At 44.7% G+C, this 17,128-nt stretch overlaps 1 protein-coding gene across 2 annotated transcripts in view; it reads left to right on the top strand.

The window, feature by feature from the left end:
• FAM120B (family with sequence similarity 120B) overlaps window positions 1-17,128 on the top strand; it is a 143,016-nt gene that overhangs the window by 114,912 nt on the left and 10,976 nt on the right. For both annotated transcript variants that reach the window (XM_040429397.1, XM_040429398.1), the window contains exons 9-10: window positions 9,684-9,800; window positions 13,070-13,126. In XM_040429397.1, the coding sequence (XP_040285331.1) occupies window positions 9,684-9,800; window positions 13,070-13,126 (174 nt within the window). The remainder of the gene's footprint in view (window positions 1-9,683; window positions 9,801-13,069; window positions 13,127-17,128) is intronic.

The following is a 17,128-nucleotide window of genomic DNA, read 5'->3' as shown; positions in this document are numbered from 1 at the left end:
CACTTCTCTTTATATCTTATGATGCTTAGATTTTTGCTCTCTTTTTCTGATCCTGTGTCATAATTCATGTCTTCAAATTTTTTCTTTTGCATGCTGTTGACATTATTACGTCATCTATGACTATTTCATACAGATGCACACTGTGTTTTTTTCAATAATTCATATGAAATCTGTAAGGAAAAATATTATGGTGTATTCACAGTAATCTCCTTAAATGGATTGTCCAGCTTTTTCAATATTTTTGGTTTTTAATTGTCAGCCTGATGGAAAACTCCATACTCGCCTACTCCCCGTCACTCTGTTCTTCTGCTATTCCAGTCCCCGCGTGTAAACTTGCGGATGGACTGGGTCATGTGTGCCGCACCATTCATTGAGTGTATATTATTACTGGATCACGTTTTGCTTAGGCTGGGTTGTAAATGTAAAAAAAAATATATATATATATATATATATAAAAAAAAAAATGGACAATCCATTTAAGGGTTTGTTCATATTGTGTGTTTTTCACTCATATTTTCAAGTGTATTTCATGCCCAAATCACAGTGAACTTCATTTTCCCACTGATTTGAATTGGAATCCTTGCTGTTGTTCAAACAACACAGATTTGTGGGGGAAAAAAAGTAACATATCACTTAATGCAGAATCCATGAACAATCTGTGAGAAAACCATGGCTTGGTAGTTTTGCATGTGGATTAGACCCATTTAAATGGGTCTAATGTGCATGTGGATCCACGGTATTACGAGATGCAAATCCACAAGCAGTGGCAACATTAGAATGCTTAGCTTCCTGTGGAGAATACAGTGCCTCATGGAGGCATTAGAATACCTACATCTCTGTCATACGACTCTCTGTGCCGCCATACAGGGTCAGAAATCGTACCAAAGTAGTGAATCACCATCATTGTGCACTATATGTGCAAGTGAAACAATATACGTTTGTGTATATCTTGTCTTATCTGAATGTCTTTGCTGTGCTCACATGATATAAGCTGCTTAGCAGACCATACAGAAAATGCATTCATGTACACGTGTCCGTCTTTAAGTTGGAGATCCAATCAGATGAATCAGTTACTATAATAGCTTTTATAGCTGTAGTAGCTGCGGGAAACAGATGCACACTTTCCCATACATAGTAAGTCCTGTGTAAGTGGAAACCCAGAATGTTTTATACTTTATTTTGAAAATAACACGGCTAATTAGACCTCATCTGACTGTACAGTGGTCCCTCAAGATACAATCATTTCAGCTGACAATGGTTTTTCCTGGGCTATTGTGTGTTGAAACGAGACTCTGCAAACAATACCCCAGACTCAGACGCAGCCAATCAATATGGCCATTTCTCTGGTAAAACACCTGTATAAGGTACAGTATATAGTAACTCCTCTTTACAGTACAGTGAGGTCCTACATGTCATCTACTGCTTTCTGTCTGTGTCAGAATGAGCTGCTTCTTTGGATGTCAGGTGATGGTGGCTGTATTTAAATTTTTCTGGTACACTGTGCACTATATACAAGATACTAAAAGAGCGCCTGTCCTCATCATAGAAAGTAATTTACAGCTTCCAGCATCTATTACTTACTGCTAAATGTAAGGACTTACTTTATCTGCTTCAGTTATCTGCTTATTTTTCTTAAATCTTCACGTTCTTTTATCATGGGATGACATTTGGGTCTTTGGAACCAATTACTAGTTTTCCACAGAGATATGGACTCCAGTTAAAATTGTTTTAACTTACAGTGAAAGTTACATTTTGTAACATGAAGGACCACTGTATATGGATTGGCCATAACAGCTTAGTTAGGCTGGGTACACGCCATGTTTTACATATTTTAGAACATATTTAAAAACACATCTAGTCCTTATAAGGTCTTAAAATTTGTTTATTGCAAGATCAGGTGAACAACACATGACAGATTACACCATGTCATTATGTAACAAAAACTAGGCCAAAATTCAGAAGTGGTGTGAAACTTTAAGTACACAATTACTGCTTCCATAGGAAGTAGGAAGGTAATTAGTAGCCAGGTACTGCTAATTAAATGCCCTCAAGAGTGACCACCCCTATAAAAGCAGAAGTTTTGGAGGCAAGACATCAGGAATGATCTTAGAGAAGAATTTGTTGCTGCCTATCAGTCTGGGAAGGGTTGTAAGGCCATTTCCAAACTATTTGAAGTCCATCATTCTACTTTGAGAAAAATGATTCACAAGTGGAAAACATTCAAGACAGTTGACAGTCTTCACAGGAGTGGACATCTCAGCAAATTCACTCCATAGTCAAACCGTGCAATGCTTGGATAAGACTCTACAGCCCTCAGCAGGTTAAATGCTCAAGATCATGACCATTAGAATGGCTTGTTTGCCAGGAGAAAGACTCTTCTTTTTAAAAAGAACATGGCAGTACACCTTAAGTTTAGAAAGTTGCATCTGAACAAACTACAATGTTCTTTGCACAGATGAGACCAGAGTTGCTTGGCCATAATGCACAGCACCACATCTGATGAAAACCAAACAGCATATCAACACAAACGCCTAATACCAACGCATTGGACAGTTGATAATTTGGCCTTGTTTTGCAGTCACTTGGTTGACCATGAACTACTTTCTATACCAAAGTATTCTAGAGTCAAAGCTGAGGCCATCTATCCAACAGCTAAAGTTTAGCTAAAACTGGGTAACAGAACAGGAAAAACATCCCAAGCAAACTACTGTAGCAAATCGGAATGGCTGAAAAATAAAAGCATCAAGGTGTTGCAATGGTCCAATAAATGTTCAGACCTCTGTTTCGAGACCTTAAGGTACATGCAGGTGATCCGCATGAATTTCTAACAGTGGTTTTTGGTGCAGATTTAATGCTGTTTTGCCGCAGATCTCACCCTTCATTAGAAAAGGTATAAAACCACCAATATAATTGACATGCTGCATGTTTTTAAATCAGCACAACAGTTCAGTTTCCACACGGAAAACATCTGCAGGGTGTACAGGAGATTTGTTTAATCTCATACATTTTGCTGGTACTGTACGAAACTACGGATTTTCCGCATGGGAATCCGTCACAGAAAAACTGTGCGTATGCCGCTACGTGTGCAGGTACCCTAAAATAAGTTGTATTTACCTAAATTTAAGACCTTCTAAGGACCAGATGTGTTTTTATTATGTCCTGATATCTAAAACCATAGAATTCATAGAAGGTGTACTTTGTTTTTTTCATGACTGTATTTTGTTTATTTTTTTTTCAAGAAAAATAGTCCAAATAAACTACTAGGAAGTAATAGGAAAAATACAAGTGCATACTGTGACATTGGCTTCCATTGTGAAAAAACATTGAATAACTTGGTATCATTCTTGAATGGTTGGAAAAATGCAACAGACCACAGTCTTGATATAATTCTTTAACCTGGCAAAAAGTACCATCCATATGTGCATAGTTTTTATTTTATTGTCTTCTGAGATTACTTTGCTTTTTAACAGATATACTCATGTAGTTACTTACCTCAGTTACATCTTCCCCATGCTTTTCTTTTTTTAATTTGGACTCTACTGCCCTGTTTTCACAATTCCCTCTGTTTTTGTCATATCCTGGGTGTAGTACTTTCTGTTGTATCCAAGCGAACCCATGATGCACTTCTGTTTTCTCTGTCACGGTTCCATCACCGCCCTAACAATGCTCAGCTAGTTTATATCTCCCACCCAGCTAGTTACATAGACACTCCCCAATCACTGACATACCATTTACATAACCTCACAGGAAATAAGAAAGAGCTGCATGGACATAATCATGTGACCTCAGCACAGTACAGACGATAGGGGCAAAAAAGATAACAAAAAAACAAACAACATAAAAGAACAGTTACCTCCATAAATTATTATCTTAAGTATGTTAATGCAAACTGGAAAACTAATTTAAGGTCAATGGCAGCAAGATACAACTGTTTCTGTTCCTTCTGTTTTTTAAGTGTAATTATTGTTATGGCCTTTCACTTGTACCATTGTACTGTCTGGTCCAGCGTTGGCTGCTTGTGTGAGCTATTTGCTAGTGCCATTATATCATGTATCTCGGTCCTGGTTACTTGTGGTTTGTACTCCTCCTCAATTCTGTATTGCGAAGGTTAACTTTTTTCTTGCTGTCTGTGTGTCTACATCTGTTCAATTAATGAGTTTATGTCATGTCTCCTATTTAGTCCGGATTTCTGTGTCTATTGAGTGCTTTGACCAGCGCTGGTTGAGCAACTTCATATCTTTCATGCTTTGGCTGTAACTGCTTTGCAGTCCACAAATTGCAGATCTTTATGACACAAACACCGGCCGTGTGCATTCCACATTTTGTGGCACGCACAGGGCAAGCCCTATAAAGAAATGCCTTTGTGGACAAGAATAGGACATGCTCTATATTGGGTCCGCCCCCATTTCAAACCCGTCTGAAATGAATGGGTCCGCACCCATTCTGCAAAATTGATATTAGGTGCAAAAACCATAACTGAAAACCTCAGGACACGAGAAAATCCCTTACATGGTTGTGTTATCCTGCTGCGCAGATGGAACCAACCTGCCACCAATGCTAATATTGAAAAGGAAAAACATGCCAAAAAAGGGGATTCCACAAGGAGTTATTGTCCATTTTCATGACATGGATGGATGAACGAAAATGGAATGAAAATATGGGTTTAAAAAGTGTGGTCCAAATGCCCTGGAGGGCTTCTGAAGAAACCTGCCCTACTAGTGCTTAACCAGTTTAGGGCACATATCAGTGAAGACACAAAAAAAAGATCTTTAAGGAAGCCAAGACCATCTAGTGGTAATTCCTGGGGGGCTTAACAGCCAGTTACAATCTCTGGATCTTTCCATTAACAAGCCATTTAAAGTTTTTATGCGTGAAGAGTGGAACTAATGGATAGATGCGGGAAATCAAAAGCCCAATACAATATCACTCAGGTTCGTGAGTGGGTGAAATCATCATGGCAGGCAGTGAAAGAAGAAATAGTTGTGAGGTTATTTAAAAAATGTGGCATCAGTAATGCCTTGGTCGTCTCTGAAGGCAGTATCCTGTAAGAAGAGACTGTAGACAATGATACCAGTCATTCTGAGTTTGATAAACTTGGACAGTAGCGAGAAGGAGTTCTTGGAGTTCCCTGACGACTAGTGGAGTACCATATCTGGACATTAAAGGTATTCTGTCAGCTAGGTTTAGCCTATAGAGCTGAGAACATGCGCTGCTAGATCGCCACTAGCACGTCCACAATATACATTTCTCATAGCTCTGAGTGCTTTTATTCAGTCAAAAAATGATTTTATATATTTGCAAATGAGGCTAGTAAGGAGCCCAAGGGGCTGTTACCAACGTTTCAAGAGCCCAGCCACGCCAACTGTGAAGGAGCCCAGCACCGCCCTGCATCCTCTGAATCACCACCTTGCTCCCTCGACGTCACACAGTTAGAGCGCCGTAATCTTGTGCATGCGCGAGTACGCCGCTTATCAGTGCCGGCATATGGTTCCTTCCTTGTGCTGGCATCAGCCTCAGGGAACGAACTGCGCATGCGCTAGCTGGCATATGTGAGATTACGGTGCTCTAAATATGTGACGTCGGGGGAACAAGGAGGAGATACGGAGGATGCGGGGAGGTGCTGGGCTCCTTCACAGTGGATGTGGCTGGGCTTCTGAAATGTTGGTAACACCCCCTTGGGCTCCTTACTAGCCTCATTTGCATATATATATATATATATATATATATATATAAAATTGTTCGTTTTTTTACTGAATAAAAGCACTCAGAGCTATGGGAAATGTATATTCTGGACGTGCTCAGCTCTATAGGCTAAACCTAGCTGACAGAATCCCTTTAAAGTCATGTCTTAGTTTTCTTCTGGCCGCCTCCCGGCATGTTTGCTGCTGTGTTCATGTTTTCATTGTTGAAATACTGTTCTGTTATTTTATTAAATATTTTAGTTCAAAATATTTTATTTTCCTCCTCTAAAACCTAGGTGCGTCATATGGGTAGATGTGTCTTATAGGGCGAAAATTAAAGTAATTAAGTGTTATTGCATGGCAAGACCGCTTACTGTTATCTCACATATATAGTCGTATTATTATAGCCAAATTTACCACCCTAACTCCTCCCACAGTTTTTACACTACATAGATAGTAATAGGGATATACCGATACCAGTATCGGTATCGGGACCGATACCGGGCATTTGCACGAGTACATGTACTCGTGCAAATGTCCCCGATACCACTGCCGATACCTGTGCGCCGCTTCTGTGTCCGTCCGCGGCCTGCCCCTGCACCTCGCACAGCTAACAGCTTCAGAGGCAGCAGCAGGCAGTGTAATAGGAGCCTACAGTGGAAGCTAGCTCCGCCCCTCCCCACCCTCCAACCAATCAGAGGCAACCAGCACTGACTCACAGTGCAGGGACTCAGAGAATCGTCTGACAGTTTATTAGTTAAAATAATCGAATGAGTCAGAGATTGTGTCACCGAGTCCCTGCCAGGCTTCCTGCTCCCTGTAAGTCCGTCCGGGGGAAGGGGGGGGGGGCATTATTAGCATAGCATGTAGCGGAGCTGTGTGTGTACAGGGTGCATGTAGCAGAGCAGGAAGTCTGGCAGGGACTCGGTGACCGTCTCTGACTCATTCGATTCTTTTAACTAATAAACTCTCAGACGATTCTCTGAGTCCCTGCCATAACTATACATTGTAATTACATCACAGTCTGCTCCACCGCATTCACTGCAGCAGAGCTGTGTTTGCCAGGAGCGAGTCCCTCTAAAGGTGATAGTGTCTGTCTTCTATGGCCCTGGTCCTTCCCTTCCTGCCTGCAAGCTGCACATTGATCTCTAAAAGCAGGCATTAGTGCAAGAAGAAATATACATTACTGTATGATGGCCACAAGACTATTATACTGAGGAGGGAAGGGCTTCAAAAATTGTTGTCCTGACTCCTTACAGTAGCGTCTCCTTGTGGCCGTCCCATACAGTATAACGTCTCCTTGTGGCTGCCCCCATACAGTATAACGTCTCCTTGTGGCTGCCCCCATACAGTATAACGTCTCCTTGTGGCTGGCCCCATACAGTATAACGTCTCCTTGTGGCCGTCCCATACAGTATAATGTCTCCTTGTGGCTGCCCCCATACAGTATAACATCTCCTTGTGGCTGCCCCCATACAGTGTAACGTCTCCTTGTAGCTGCCCCCCATACAGTATAACCTCTCCTTGTGGCTGCCCCCATACAGTATAACGTCTCCTTGTGGCTGGCCCCATACAGTATAACGTCTCCTTGTGGCTGCCCCCATACAGTATAACCTCTCCTTGTGGCTGCCCCCATACAGTATAACGTCTCCTTGTAGCTGCCCCCATACAGTGTAACGTCTCCTTGTGGCCGCCCCATACAGTATAACGTCTCCTTGTGGCCGCCCCATACAGTGTAACATCTCCTTGTGGCTGCCCCCATACAGTATAATGTCTCCTTGTAGCTGCCCCATACAGTATAATGTCTCCTTGTAGCTGCCCCCAAACAGTGTAACGTCTCCTTGTGGCCGCCCCATACAGTATAACGTCTCCTTGTGGCCGCCCCATACAGTATAATGTCTCCTTGTGGCTGCCCCCATACAGTATAATGTCTCCTTGTAGCTGCCCCATACAGTATAATGTCTCCTTGTAGCTGCCCCCATACAGTATAATGTCTCCTTGTAGCTGCCCCATACAGTATAATGTCTCCTTGTAGCTGCCCCCATACAGTATAACGTCTCCTTGTAGCTGCCCCCATACAGTATAACATCTCCTTGTAGCTGCCCCCCATACAGTATAATGTCTCCTTGTAGCTGCCCCCATACAGTATAACGTCTCCTTGTAGCTGCCCCCATACAATATAACGTCTCCTTGTGGCCGCCCCATACAGTGTAACGTCTCCTTGTGGCTGCCCCATACAGTGTAATGTCTCCTTGTGGCCGCCCCATACAGTGTAACATCTCCTTGTGGCTGCCCCCATACAGTATAATGTCTCCTTGTAGCTGCCCCATACAGTATAACGTCTCCTTGTAGCTGCCCCCATACAGTATAACGTCTCCTTGTAGCTGCCCCCCATACAGTATAATGTCTCCTTGTAGCTGCCCCCATACAGTATATTGTCTCCTTGTAGCTGCCCCCATACAGTATAACATCTCCTTGTAGCTGCCCCCCATACAGTATAATGTCTCCTTGTAGCTGCCCCCATACAGTATAACGTCTCCTTGTAGCTGCCCCCATACAGTATAACGTCTCCTTGTGGCTGCCCCATACAGTATAACGTCTCCTTGTGGCTGCCCCCCATACAGTATAACGTCTCCTTGTAGCTGCCCCCCATACAGTATAATGTCTCCTTGTAGCTGCCCCCATACAGTATAACGTCTCCTTGTGGCTGCCCCATACAGTATAACGTCTCCTTGTGGCTGCCCCCCATACAGTATAACGTCCCCTTGTAGCTGCCCCCATACAGTATAATGTCTCCTTGTAGCTGCCCCCATACAGTATAACGTCTCCTTGTAGCTGCCCCCCATACAGTATAACGTCTCCTTGTGGCTGCCCCCATACAGTATAACGTCTCCTTGTGGCTGCCCCATACAGTATAACGTCTCCTTGTGGCTGCCCCCCATACAGTATAACGTCTCCTTGTAGCTCCCCCCCATACAGTATAATGTCTCCTTGTAGCTGCCCCCATACAGTATAATGTCTCCTTGTAGCTGCCCCCATACAGTATAACGTCTCCTTGTAGCTGCCCCCCATACAGTATAACGTCTCCTTGTGGCTGCCCCCATACAGTATAACGTCTCCTTGGAATGTTATAGTTCTGTTTTTGGGCCTTTTGGTTGGTCAGTGGTCAGAAAATACATGTGTGTATATTTTATTGTTAAAATTTGTATCGGTAATTGGTATCGGTGAGTACTTAAATAAAAGTATCAGTACTCGTACTCAGTCTTAAAAAAATGGTATCGGGACATCCCTAGATAGTAATATACCGAAACGTGAGGATTGTTCCCGATTAGTGTGCTATTACTTTGTGAATCGTTTCGCCGAATGGTTCACAAAATATCTGCGTTTTTGTGGCGAAATTGGTCCCATAGGAATGAATGGCAGAATGTTCAAAACTAGAGTGGGAGCTGACAAAAGCTAGAGTGGGAGCTGAAAAATCAGGACATGATTTCTAAACTGCCACCACTTCCTCATTTCTCACTCTATCAAGCTTGCCATGTGCACTTTTTAAATTTGATCAATCAGTTGGTTAGTGTAATGTTTACTATCTTTACTCACTCCAAACACTCCACACAGTTACTCTGACCACTCCATAAAGTTATTCTGCCCAGTCCAACCTTTCCACAGTTACTCCAACCACACAACAGTTACTCAAGCCACTCCACCTAGTTACTCCGCCCACTCCAGTTGTAGACTACTGGTGGAGGCAAAAACACTTCACACAATTTCCCCAGAAATTGTAGCTTTTCTAGTTTATTAATACATTTCTAGGAGAAATAACAGGAATCATACAACTTAGCATTTTAAGAAAAGGGGCTCCAGCAGTAGGGTAATACTAATATTTATTAAAATATCATGTGGGAGAGGTTTCTTTTTCTGTTGATTTTGTGAAACATTTGTGTGGATTTATCAAAGTGATTACTCTACTTTCTACAATGAAATATTGTTATTTATTGCTTATAGAGATGTCCAGTGGTTTATTTGACAGAAAGGATCTGTCTTATTCTCATCCTCAGTATGGCCATCAAAGTGAAAGAAATGAGTGGCATAATGTTCACCATCAGCCAGCACCTAACCAAGGTATTTCTCCAAGTATTACTAAATTAGCAATTTATTCAAAATACAGAGGTACAACGATGCTAGAAAGTTTATGGAACTTTTCGAATTTTCCGATTTTTCTACATAATGTAGAAAACATTACTAACATCCTCTGGATAGGTCATCTGTGTCGGATCAGTGGGTGTCTGACACCCTGGACCCTCGCTGTTCAGCTGTTTGAGAAGGCAGCGACGCTTGCAGTAGCGCTGTGGCCTTCTCGCAGCTTTCCCTAGGCCAGTGACAACTTCGTCATCAGTTACGTGGCATAAGCACAGTTCATCCCAATTCTAGTGAATGGGGATGAGTGCAATACCAAGCACAGCCACTATACGATGTATAGCGCTGTGCTTCGTAAGCACGGAGGAGGCCGCAGTGCGCACAGGAGCGCCGGTGCCTTCTCAAACAGCTGATCCCCACGATCAGATACTGATGACCTATCCAGAGGTTAAACATATAGTTATGTGCCTTTAAACTGAATACATTTGAGAGAGATAGATCAGCCATAACATTAACCCCTGGGGTTCTTCGGTTTCATTATCCCCCCCAAAAAATTGCTAAGAGCATTTTTTTTTGTCCCATGTGCTTGTTTTCATGTCAGCACTTTCATTCTCCTGTTTTTGCATCATTTCATCCGGGCTTGTTTACATCCAGGACTTGCTGTCTTCATCAGCTTTCTGTCGATATGCACTGTTTTATTTTGTACACAATAATGTACTGACAAACATCCTGTTCCACACTGAATCAGGGCCTAATTGGACTAATAAGATGGCAGCCATAGCGACCATTTCTAGGTCTCTGACTTCCATAGCAACCACTCACAGTGGGCAGATGGGGTTGTCAGTGATCGCATCAAACCCATGCCATGGCCCCTATCAACCTGGGACAGAATCAGAGTTATCTCCGACCTTTGCTATTGCAGAACCTGTGCCTTTGCCATTCCATGGATGTAACTGTATATCTGTCTATGGGAACACACAGCTAAAATGGATGCACAGATACATTCTTTTATGGCAAGTGGTTAAAATCAGTGACAGATGAATTAAATAAAATAGATTTTCTTGTGACGGTGGCACCTGTGAAGGCGTAAGATATATTGGCCACAAAGTAAGCAGTCAGTTGTTAAAGGGGTTTTCCGAGATATTTTTATTGATGACCTATCCTCAGAATAGGTCATCAATATCAGATCGGCAGGGGGTCCGACACCCCCGTCAACCAGGTGGTTGAAGAGAAGCCTGTGTGCCGGAACCCCGCAGATCTGATATTGATGGCCTATCCTAAGGATATGTCCTCAATAAAAATATCTGGGAAAATCCCTTTAAAATTGATGTGTTAGAAGTAGGAAAAATGGGCCTAGAGTAAGGATCTAAGCAACTTTTGGCAAGAGCCTAATTGTGATGACTAGACAAGAGCATCTTCAAAATTGCAGGTCCTGTGTGGGATTTGTATGGTCCAGTACCAGAGAAGAGCGACTATAGAACAAATTACTGAAAAGGATCATGCACCTTCAGGGATGATGTGATTCCATGTCTTGAAGAGTCAGTGCTGTTTTTTCAGTATACAGGGAGTGCAGAATTATTAGGCAAGTTGTATTTTTGAGGATTAATTTTATTATTGAACAACAACCATGTTCTCAATGAACCCAAAAAACTCATTAATATCAAAGCTGAATATTTTTGGAAGTAGTTTTTAGTTTGTTTTTAGTTTTAGCTATTTTAGGGGGATATCTGTGTGTGCAGGTGACTATTACTGTGCATAATTATTAGGCAACTTAACAAAAAACAAATATATACCCATTTCAATTATTTATTTTTACCAGTGAAACCAATATAACATCTCAACATTCACAAATATACATTTCTGACATTCAAAAACAAAACAAAAACAAATCAGTGACCAATATAGCCACCTTTCTTTGCAAGGACACTCAAAAGCCTGCCATCCATGGATTCTGTCAGTGTTTTTATCTGTTCACCATCAACATTGCGTGCAGCAGCAACCACAGCCTCCCAGACACTGTTCAGAGAGGTGTACTGTTTTCCCTCCTTGTAAATCTCACATTTGATGATGGACCACAGGTTCTCAATGGGGTTCAGATCAGGTGAACAAGGAGGCCATGTCATTAGATTTTCTTCTTTTATACCCTTTCTTGCCAGCCACGCTGTGGAGTACTTGGACGCGTGTGATGGAGCATTGTCCTGCATGAAAATCATGTTTTTCTTGAAGGATGCAGACTTCTTCCTGTACCACTGCTTGAAGAAGGTGTCTTTCAGAGACTGGCAGTAGGACTGGGAGTTGAGCTTGACTCCATCCTCAACCCGAAAAGGCCCCACAAGCTCATCTTTGATGATACCAGCCCAAACCAGTACTCCACCTCCACCTTGCTGGCATCTGAGTCGGACTGGAGCTCTCTGCCCTTTACCAATCCAGCCACGGGCCCATCCATCTGGCCCATCAAGACTCACTCTCATTTCATCAGTCCATAAAACCTTAGAAAAATCAGTCTTGAGATATTTCTTGGCCCAGTCTTGACGTTTCAGCTTGTGTGTCTTGTTCAGTGGTGGTCGTCTTTCAGCCTTTCTTACCTTGGCCATGTCTCTGAGTATTGCACACCTTGTGCTTTTGGGCACTCCAGTGATGTTGCAGCTCTGAAATATGGCCAAACTGGTGGCAAGTGGCATCTTGGCAGCTGCACGCTTGACTTTTCTCAGTTCATGGGCAGTTATTTTGCGCCTTGGTTTTTCCACACGCTTCTTGCGACCCTGTTGACTATTTTGAATGAAACGCTTGATTGTTCGATGATCACGTTTCAGAAGCTTTGCAATTTTAAGAGTGCTGCATCCCTCTGCAAGATATCTCACTATTTTTGACTTTTCTGAGCCTGTCAAGTCCTTCTTTTGACCCATTTTGCCAAAGGAAAGGAAGTTGCCTAATAATTATGCACACCTAATATAGGGTGTTGATGTCATTAGACCACACCCCTTCTCATTACAGAGATGCACATCACCTAATATGCTTAATTGGTAGTAGGCTTTCGAGCCTATACAGCTTGGAGTAAGACAACATGCATAAAGAGGATGATGTGGTCAAAATACTCATTTGCCTAATAATTTTGCACGCAGTGTAAGGTGGCCTATACAATATGTGGTTTTAATATTATGACCGATTGGCATAGTTATAGATCGATAGATATTTGCTTAATTTAAATGTGCTTATTATTGTGGATTTAACAAAGACCATGTTTTGATTATCAGGAAGGTATTTTTCTTCATACCATGCCCATGATCCAAATCAGCAAGCAAGGCATCAAGGTAATTAATATAGTCTGTTTGCATTCTTTGCAAATAATATTCTGCTGCAAAATTGGAAAAAAGTATGTCAGACCGCTTTCAGAAGGGCGTAACACAGGAACATTATTATCCTATTACAGCTGCAATACCTGACAATTTGTGCGGGTCTGCTTAAAGGGGTTGTCTCACTTCAGCAAATAGCATTTATTATGTAGAGAAAGTTAATACAAGCCACTTACTAATGTACTGTGATTGTCCATATTGTTTCTTTCTCGTACTTTTTTCCATTGGGGGACACAGACCATGGGTAAAGCTTAGAGGTATTAGTAGGAGGGACACTATGCAAATACAAAAGAGCTCCTCCTCCTCGGTCTATACCCCCCGACTCCACCAGGAGAAACTCAGTCTTTGCTTAGTGCCTGGTGAAGGAGGATTAAACTCCTTTTTGTTATTTTCTTCTAGATGGGGACACAGGTCGGCATGGCGCCTTCCTGGTCCCCCATGGAGTGCCCGCTGCCGTCTTTTGGACGCTGCCTGGCTGCCTCCATTATCCCCTAAGAAGGCAAGTGGATCCGGGCTCGACCTGTTAGCTCCGGCATCCCACCAGCTCCTGGGTCACCTGCTGCTGCCCTCCATCCAGAGTACTGAACTCAGGTGAGTCAGATGTCTGAAGAGGTGAGCCCTGCTGGTACGGACAGAGGGAGAAGACTGCAGGAGCAGATAAGTATGACTTCCCCTCTGCCTTCCCCCCCCCCCATACATATGGGCTGCCTGGGTGAACTGGGGAATTGTGTGTTTCTGTCTGGGGTGCTGGGACAGGAGGATTCACATCTGGAGGCACTTTACTACGGGCATCTTTCCTGCTGGGACCGGCTCCCCTTTTTTCTCATTTGCGGGATGTCTGTTCAGAGCGGCGCCTGTATCTACCATCCATCCGCTATCTACCATCCATCTGCACAAAGCAGTGGCGGGCTCCCGCTTCTTCCGGGGGCCGCCGACATCATTAATCCCCGATAATGATGTAGGCGCCCCCAGCGCCGACATCATTAACCCCCGCTACGCCGCGGTCGGCGCTGGGGGCCGTTTTTACATATAGCAGGCAGTGGAGAGCGCGCTTTTTTCGCGCCTCTATGACGCGTCCTGGGGGCGGAGCCTAGCGCTTTGCTCCGGCTCCTTCCTCCGCCTGCTGAGAAGCTCCTCACGCCGGGTGGCTGCTCTCTGCTCCTCTGGTGTTGTCTCGGTGCCGTTGCCTGGGTGGTAGGATTTTTCAGCTTCTGCTGCAACTGGTATTTCTCTTTTGTGGTTGACATCATGCCAAAACCTAAGTCTGTTAAGACCTCTTCTCAGACCCCAATGGGGTCCTGTATGGAGTGTCTTTTACCACTTTCTGTCACTGGTACCTGTGCCTCCTGCCCTGCTCCGAGACAGGATCACCTTTCTCCCCCTGTTCTTGCCCAGCCCAGTCCCTCCCCTGTCCCTGCGGAGTCTGCGGTTCCCGCTTGGGCATCCGCCATGTCCAGCGCGGCCGCTGATTTGGCCTTATTCAACAAGGCAGCCATGTCTTTTATGGAACGTGTGGCAGTTCCCAATCCTGTGGCGCCCACCACTCCGTCTCCCCGCAGTGGTTCCCGCAGAGGACGCCTGACTACCAAGAGGCAGTGTGAGCGGCAGCATCCCTCCTCGGATGACTCCGCTTCCCCCCCTCGTCTAGAGGCGTGTTCAGACAACTCTCCCCCCCCCTAGGGACCGCAAGTCTGAAGGGGAATTGTCCGGTTCGGACAAGGTCGTGGAACGGGATCCTCCGCCTAAGCTCTCCACCATGGTGGCTGACTTAGTGGCGGCTGTCCGTGACACCTTTAATCTCCAAGGGGATTCTCCTCCTTCCTCTAGGAAGGAGTTCGCCCTTTTCCCATCCAAGAAGCCGGAGGCTGCAGTGTTTCCTGTCCATCCGGAATTTTCTGCGGTAATTTCCAGGGCCTGGGACCGCCCTAATCAAAAGTTTTCTGCCACCAAGTGCATGGATACGCTTTATCCTGGGACCGCCCTAATCAAAAGTTTTCTGCCACCAAGTGCATGGATACGCTTTATCCTTTTCCGTCTGACAGTGTGGAAAAGTGGTCTTCTTCCCCTAAGATGGATGCCCCGGTGGCCGGGTTAGCCAAAAACACGACCCTCCCGGTCCTAGACGGCTCCTTTCTGCAGGATGCTGTGGACAGGCGCCTAGATTCTCTTTCCAAGTCCATTTACTCACTGGCGGGCACGTCCCTACGGCCTGCCTTTGCCTCCGCTTGGGTGGCCAGAGCTCTTTCGGTGTGGTTGCAGCGCCATCACCAGGACCTGGCGGAACAGGATACGTCTGCTGACACTCTGGATTTGGTTCTCCAGATGTCTCAGGCTTCTAAGTTCCTCTGTGAGGCTTCCATGGATATTGGTTCCCTCTTTGCCCGCATTTCAGCCCTCTCGGTCATTCAGCGCAGAGAGGTCTGGTTGAAGGTATGGGACGCCGACGCTTCTTCCAAGCGGTCTCTGGCTAACCTTCCCTTTTGAAGGCTCCAGACTTTTTGGGGTTCAACTTGATGAGTTGATCTCTGCCGCTACTGGGGGCAAGAGTACTCATCTCCCACAGCCTAGGGCCAAGCGCCCCTTTCGGACCAGGTCTTCCGGTTCCAGTCCTTTCGGCGCTTCTCTTCTGGCAGGACGTCGTCTGCTTCCTCCGCTGGGGGGTCACAGGACTCTCGAAAGAAGTCCTCCTTCAAGCCCCAGCCTTCCTGGCGCCCAAGGGCGCAGTCGGCCCGCCCTGCTGCTCCCAAGCAGTCTTCCGCATGAAGGGATGCCCCCACCCCTCGTGGTGGGGGGCCGCCTGCTCTCTTATCAGCAGGTTTGGAGGGCTCATGTTCAGGACGCTTGGGCTCTAGAAATTGTAACATCTGGTTACAAGATGGAATTCAGCCCGCATTTCAGCCCTCTTGGTCATTCAGCGCAGAGAGGTCTGGTTGAAGGTATGGGACGCCGACGCTTCTCTCCAAGGAGAGACTGATATGAAGTGAGAGGAGGGACGCATCAACAAGAAAAATAATAGGTGTTACTACCAGTGCACATGCACATTACATGTCCCTATATAGAAAGGGAATGGCAATAGATAATAGATTGTGACGCTCCTCAAACATATCGTCTCCCTAGAGAGGGTAATTAATAACAGAATAATTTTCTCTTACCCTCCCTTCCCTCCCCTCCCCCTGCCCTCCCCCCTGTTCTCAAATAGTCGTTACACACGAATAAAGGGGTAAAAAAAGAGCCACATATCAAGAAGGTTGCAGAAATTGCTATCTACTAATATAAGAATATATATCACTAAGAGCAAAGAATATAGAGCTATCCCACATCACTGATAGTTTTAAAAATGTCTTTAGCATAGTAACAATATGAATATTTGAATAAAAGGTCAGTATTTATTAGAATAATAAAATAAAAGTGAAGTTTTAAAAGAAAAAACAGTACTTGATCCAAGAACGTAAATAGGTCCTTAGGGACCACCAGCTAGCAAATGTAAAGTTTAAAACGTTGACAAGTACTGTGAGGTCAAAAGCTATAAAAATTTCCAGAATGGAATAGCTCATCTCCCTTTGCCCTGCGGCCACCGCCCCCACTTCTGAGCAGCTCGGGGGGGGGGGGTTGGGGGCAATTGCCCCGTTGCTCCCCCCCCCCTTCCCTGGATCCACCAGTGTGCGCAGCCCTTGCTCCCATTCATTTCTATGGGGTAGGCGGCAATAACCGAGCCAATAGCTCGGCTATTTTCAACGGCCCTATAGAAATGAATGGAGGCGGATGCGCATGCGCAGTGCGCCCTCCGTTCATTTCCCGGCACCGTTCCCATTGTAGGTGCGGGTCCCAGCGGTGGGACCCGCACCTATCAGACAATGGGGGCATATCCTAGCGATATGCCCCCATTGTCTGAGATGGGAAAACCCCTTTAAGCAATATATAGGGTTGCCAGGGTCATCTAAGTTTGACCCGGTAAAATGT

Source organism: Bufo bufo, chromosome 4 (assembly GCF_905171765.1).
Source record: "Bufo bufo chromosome 4, aBufBuf1.1, whole genome shotgun sequence".
Lineage (NCBI taxonomy): Eukaryota > Metazoa > Chordata > Amphibia > Anura > Bufonidae > Bufo > Bufo bufo.
The sequence above is the reverse complement of the archived record's forward strand: the minus strand, read 5'-3'. Positions and strand labels throughout refer to the sequence as shown.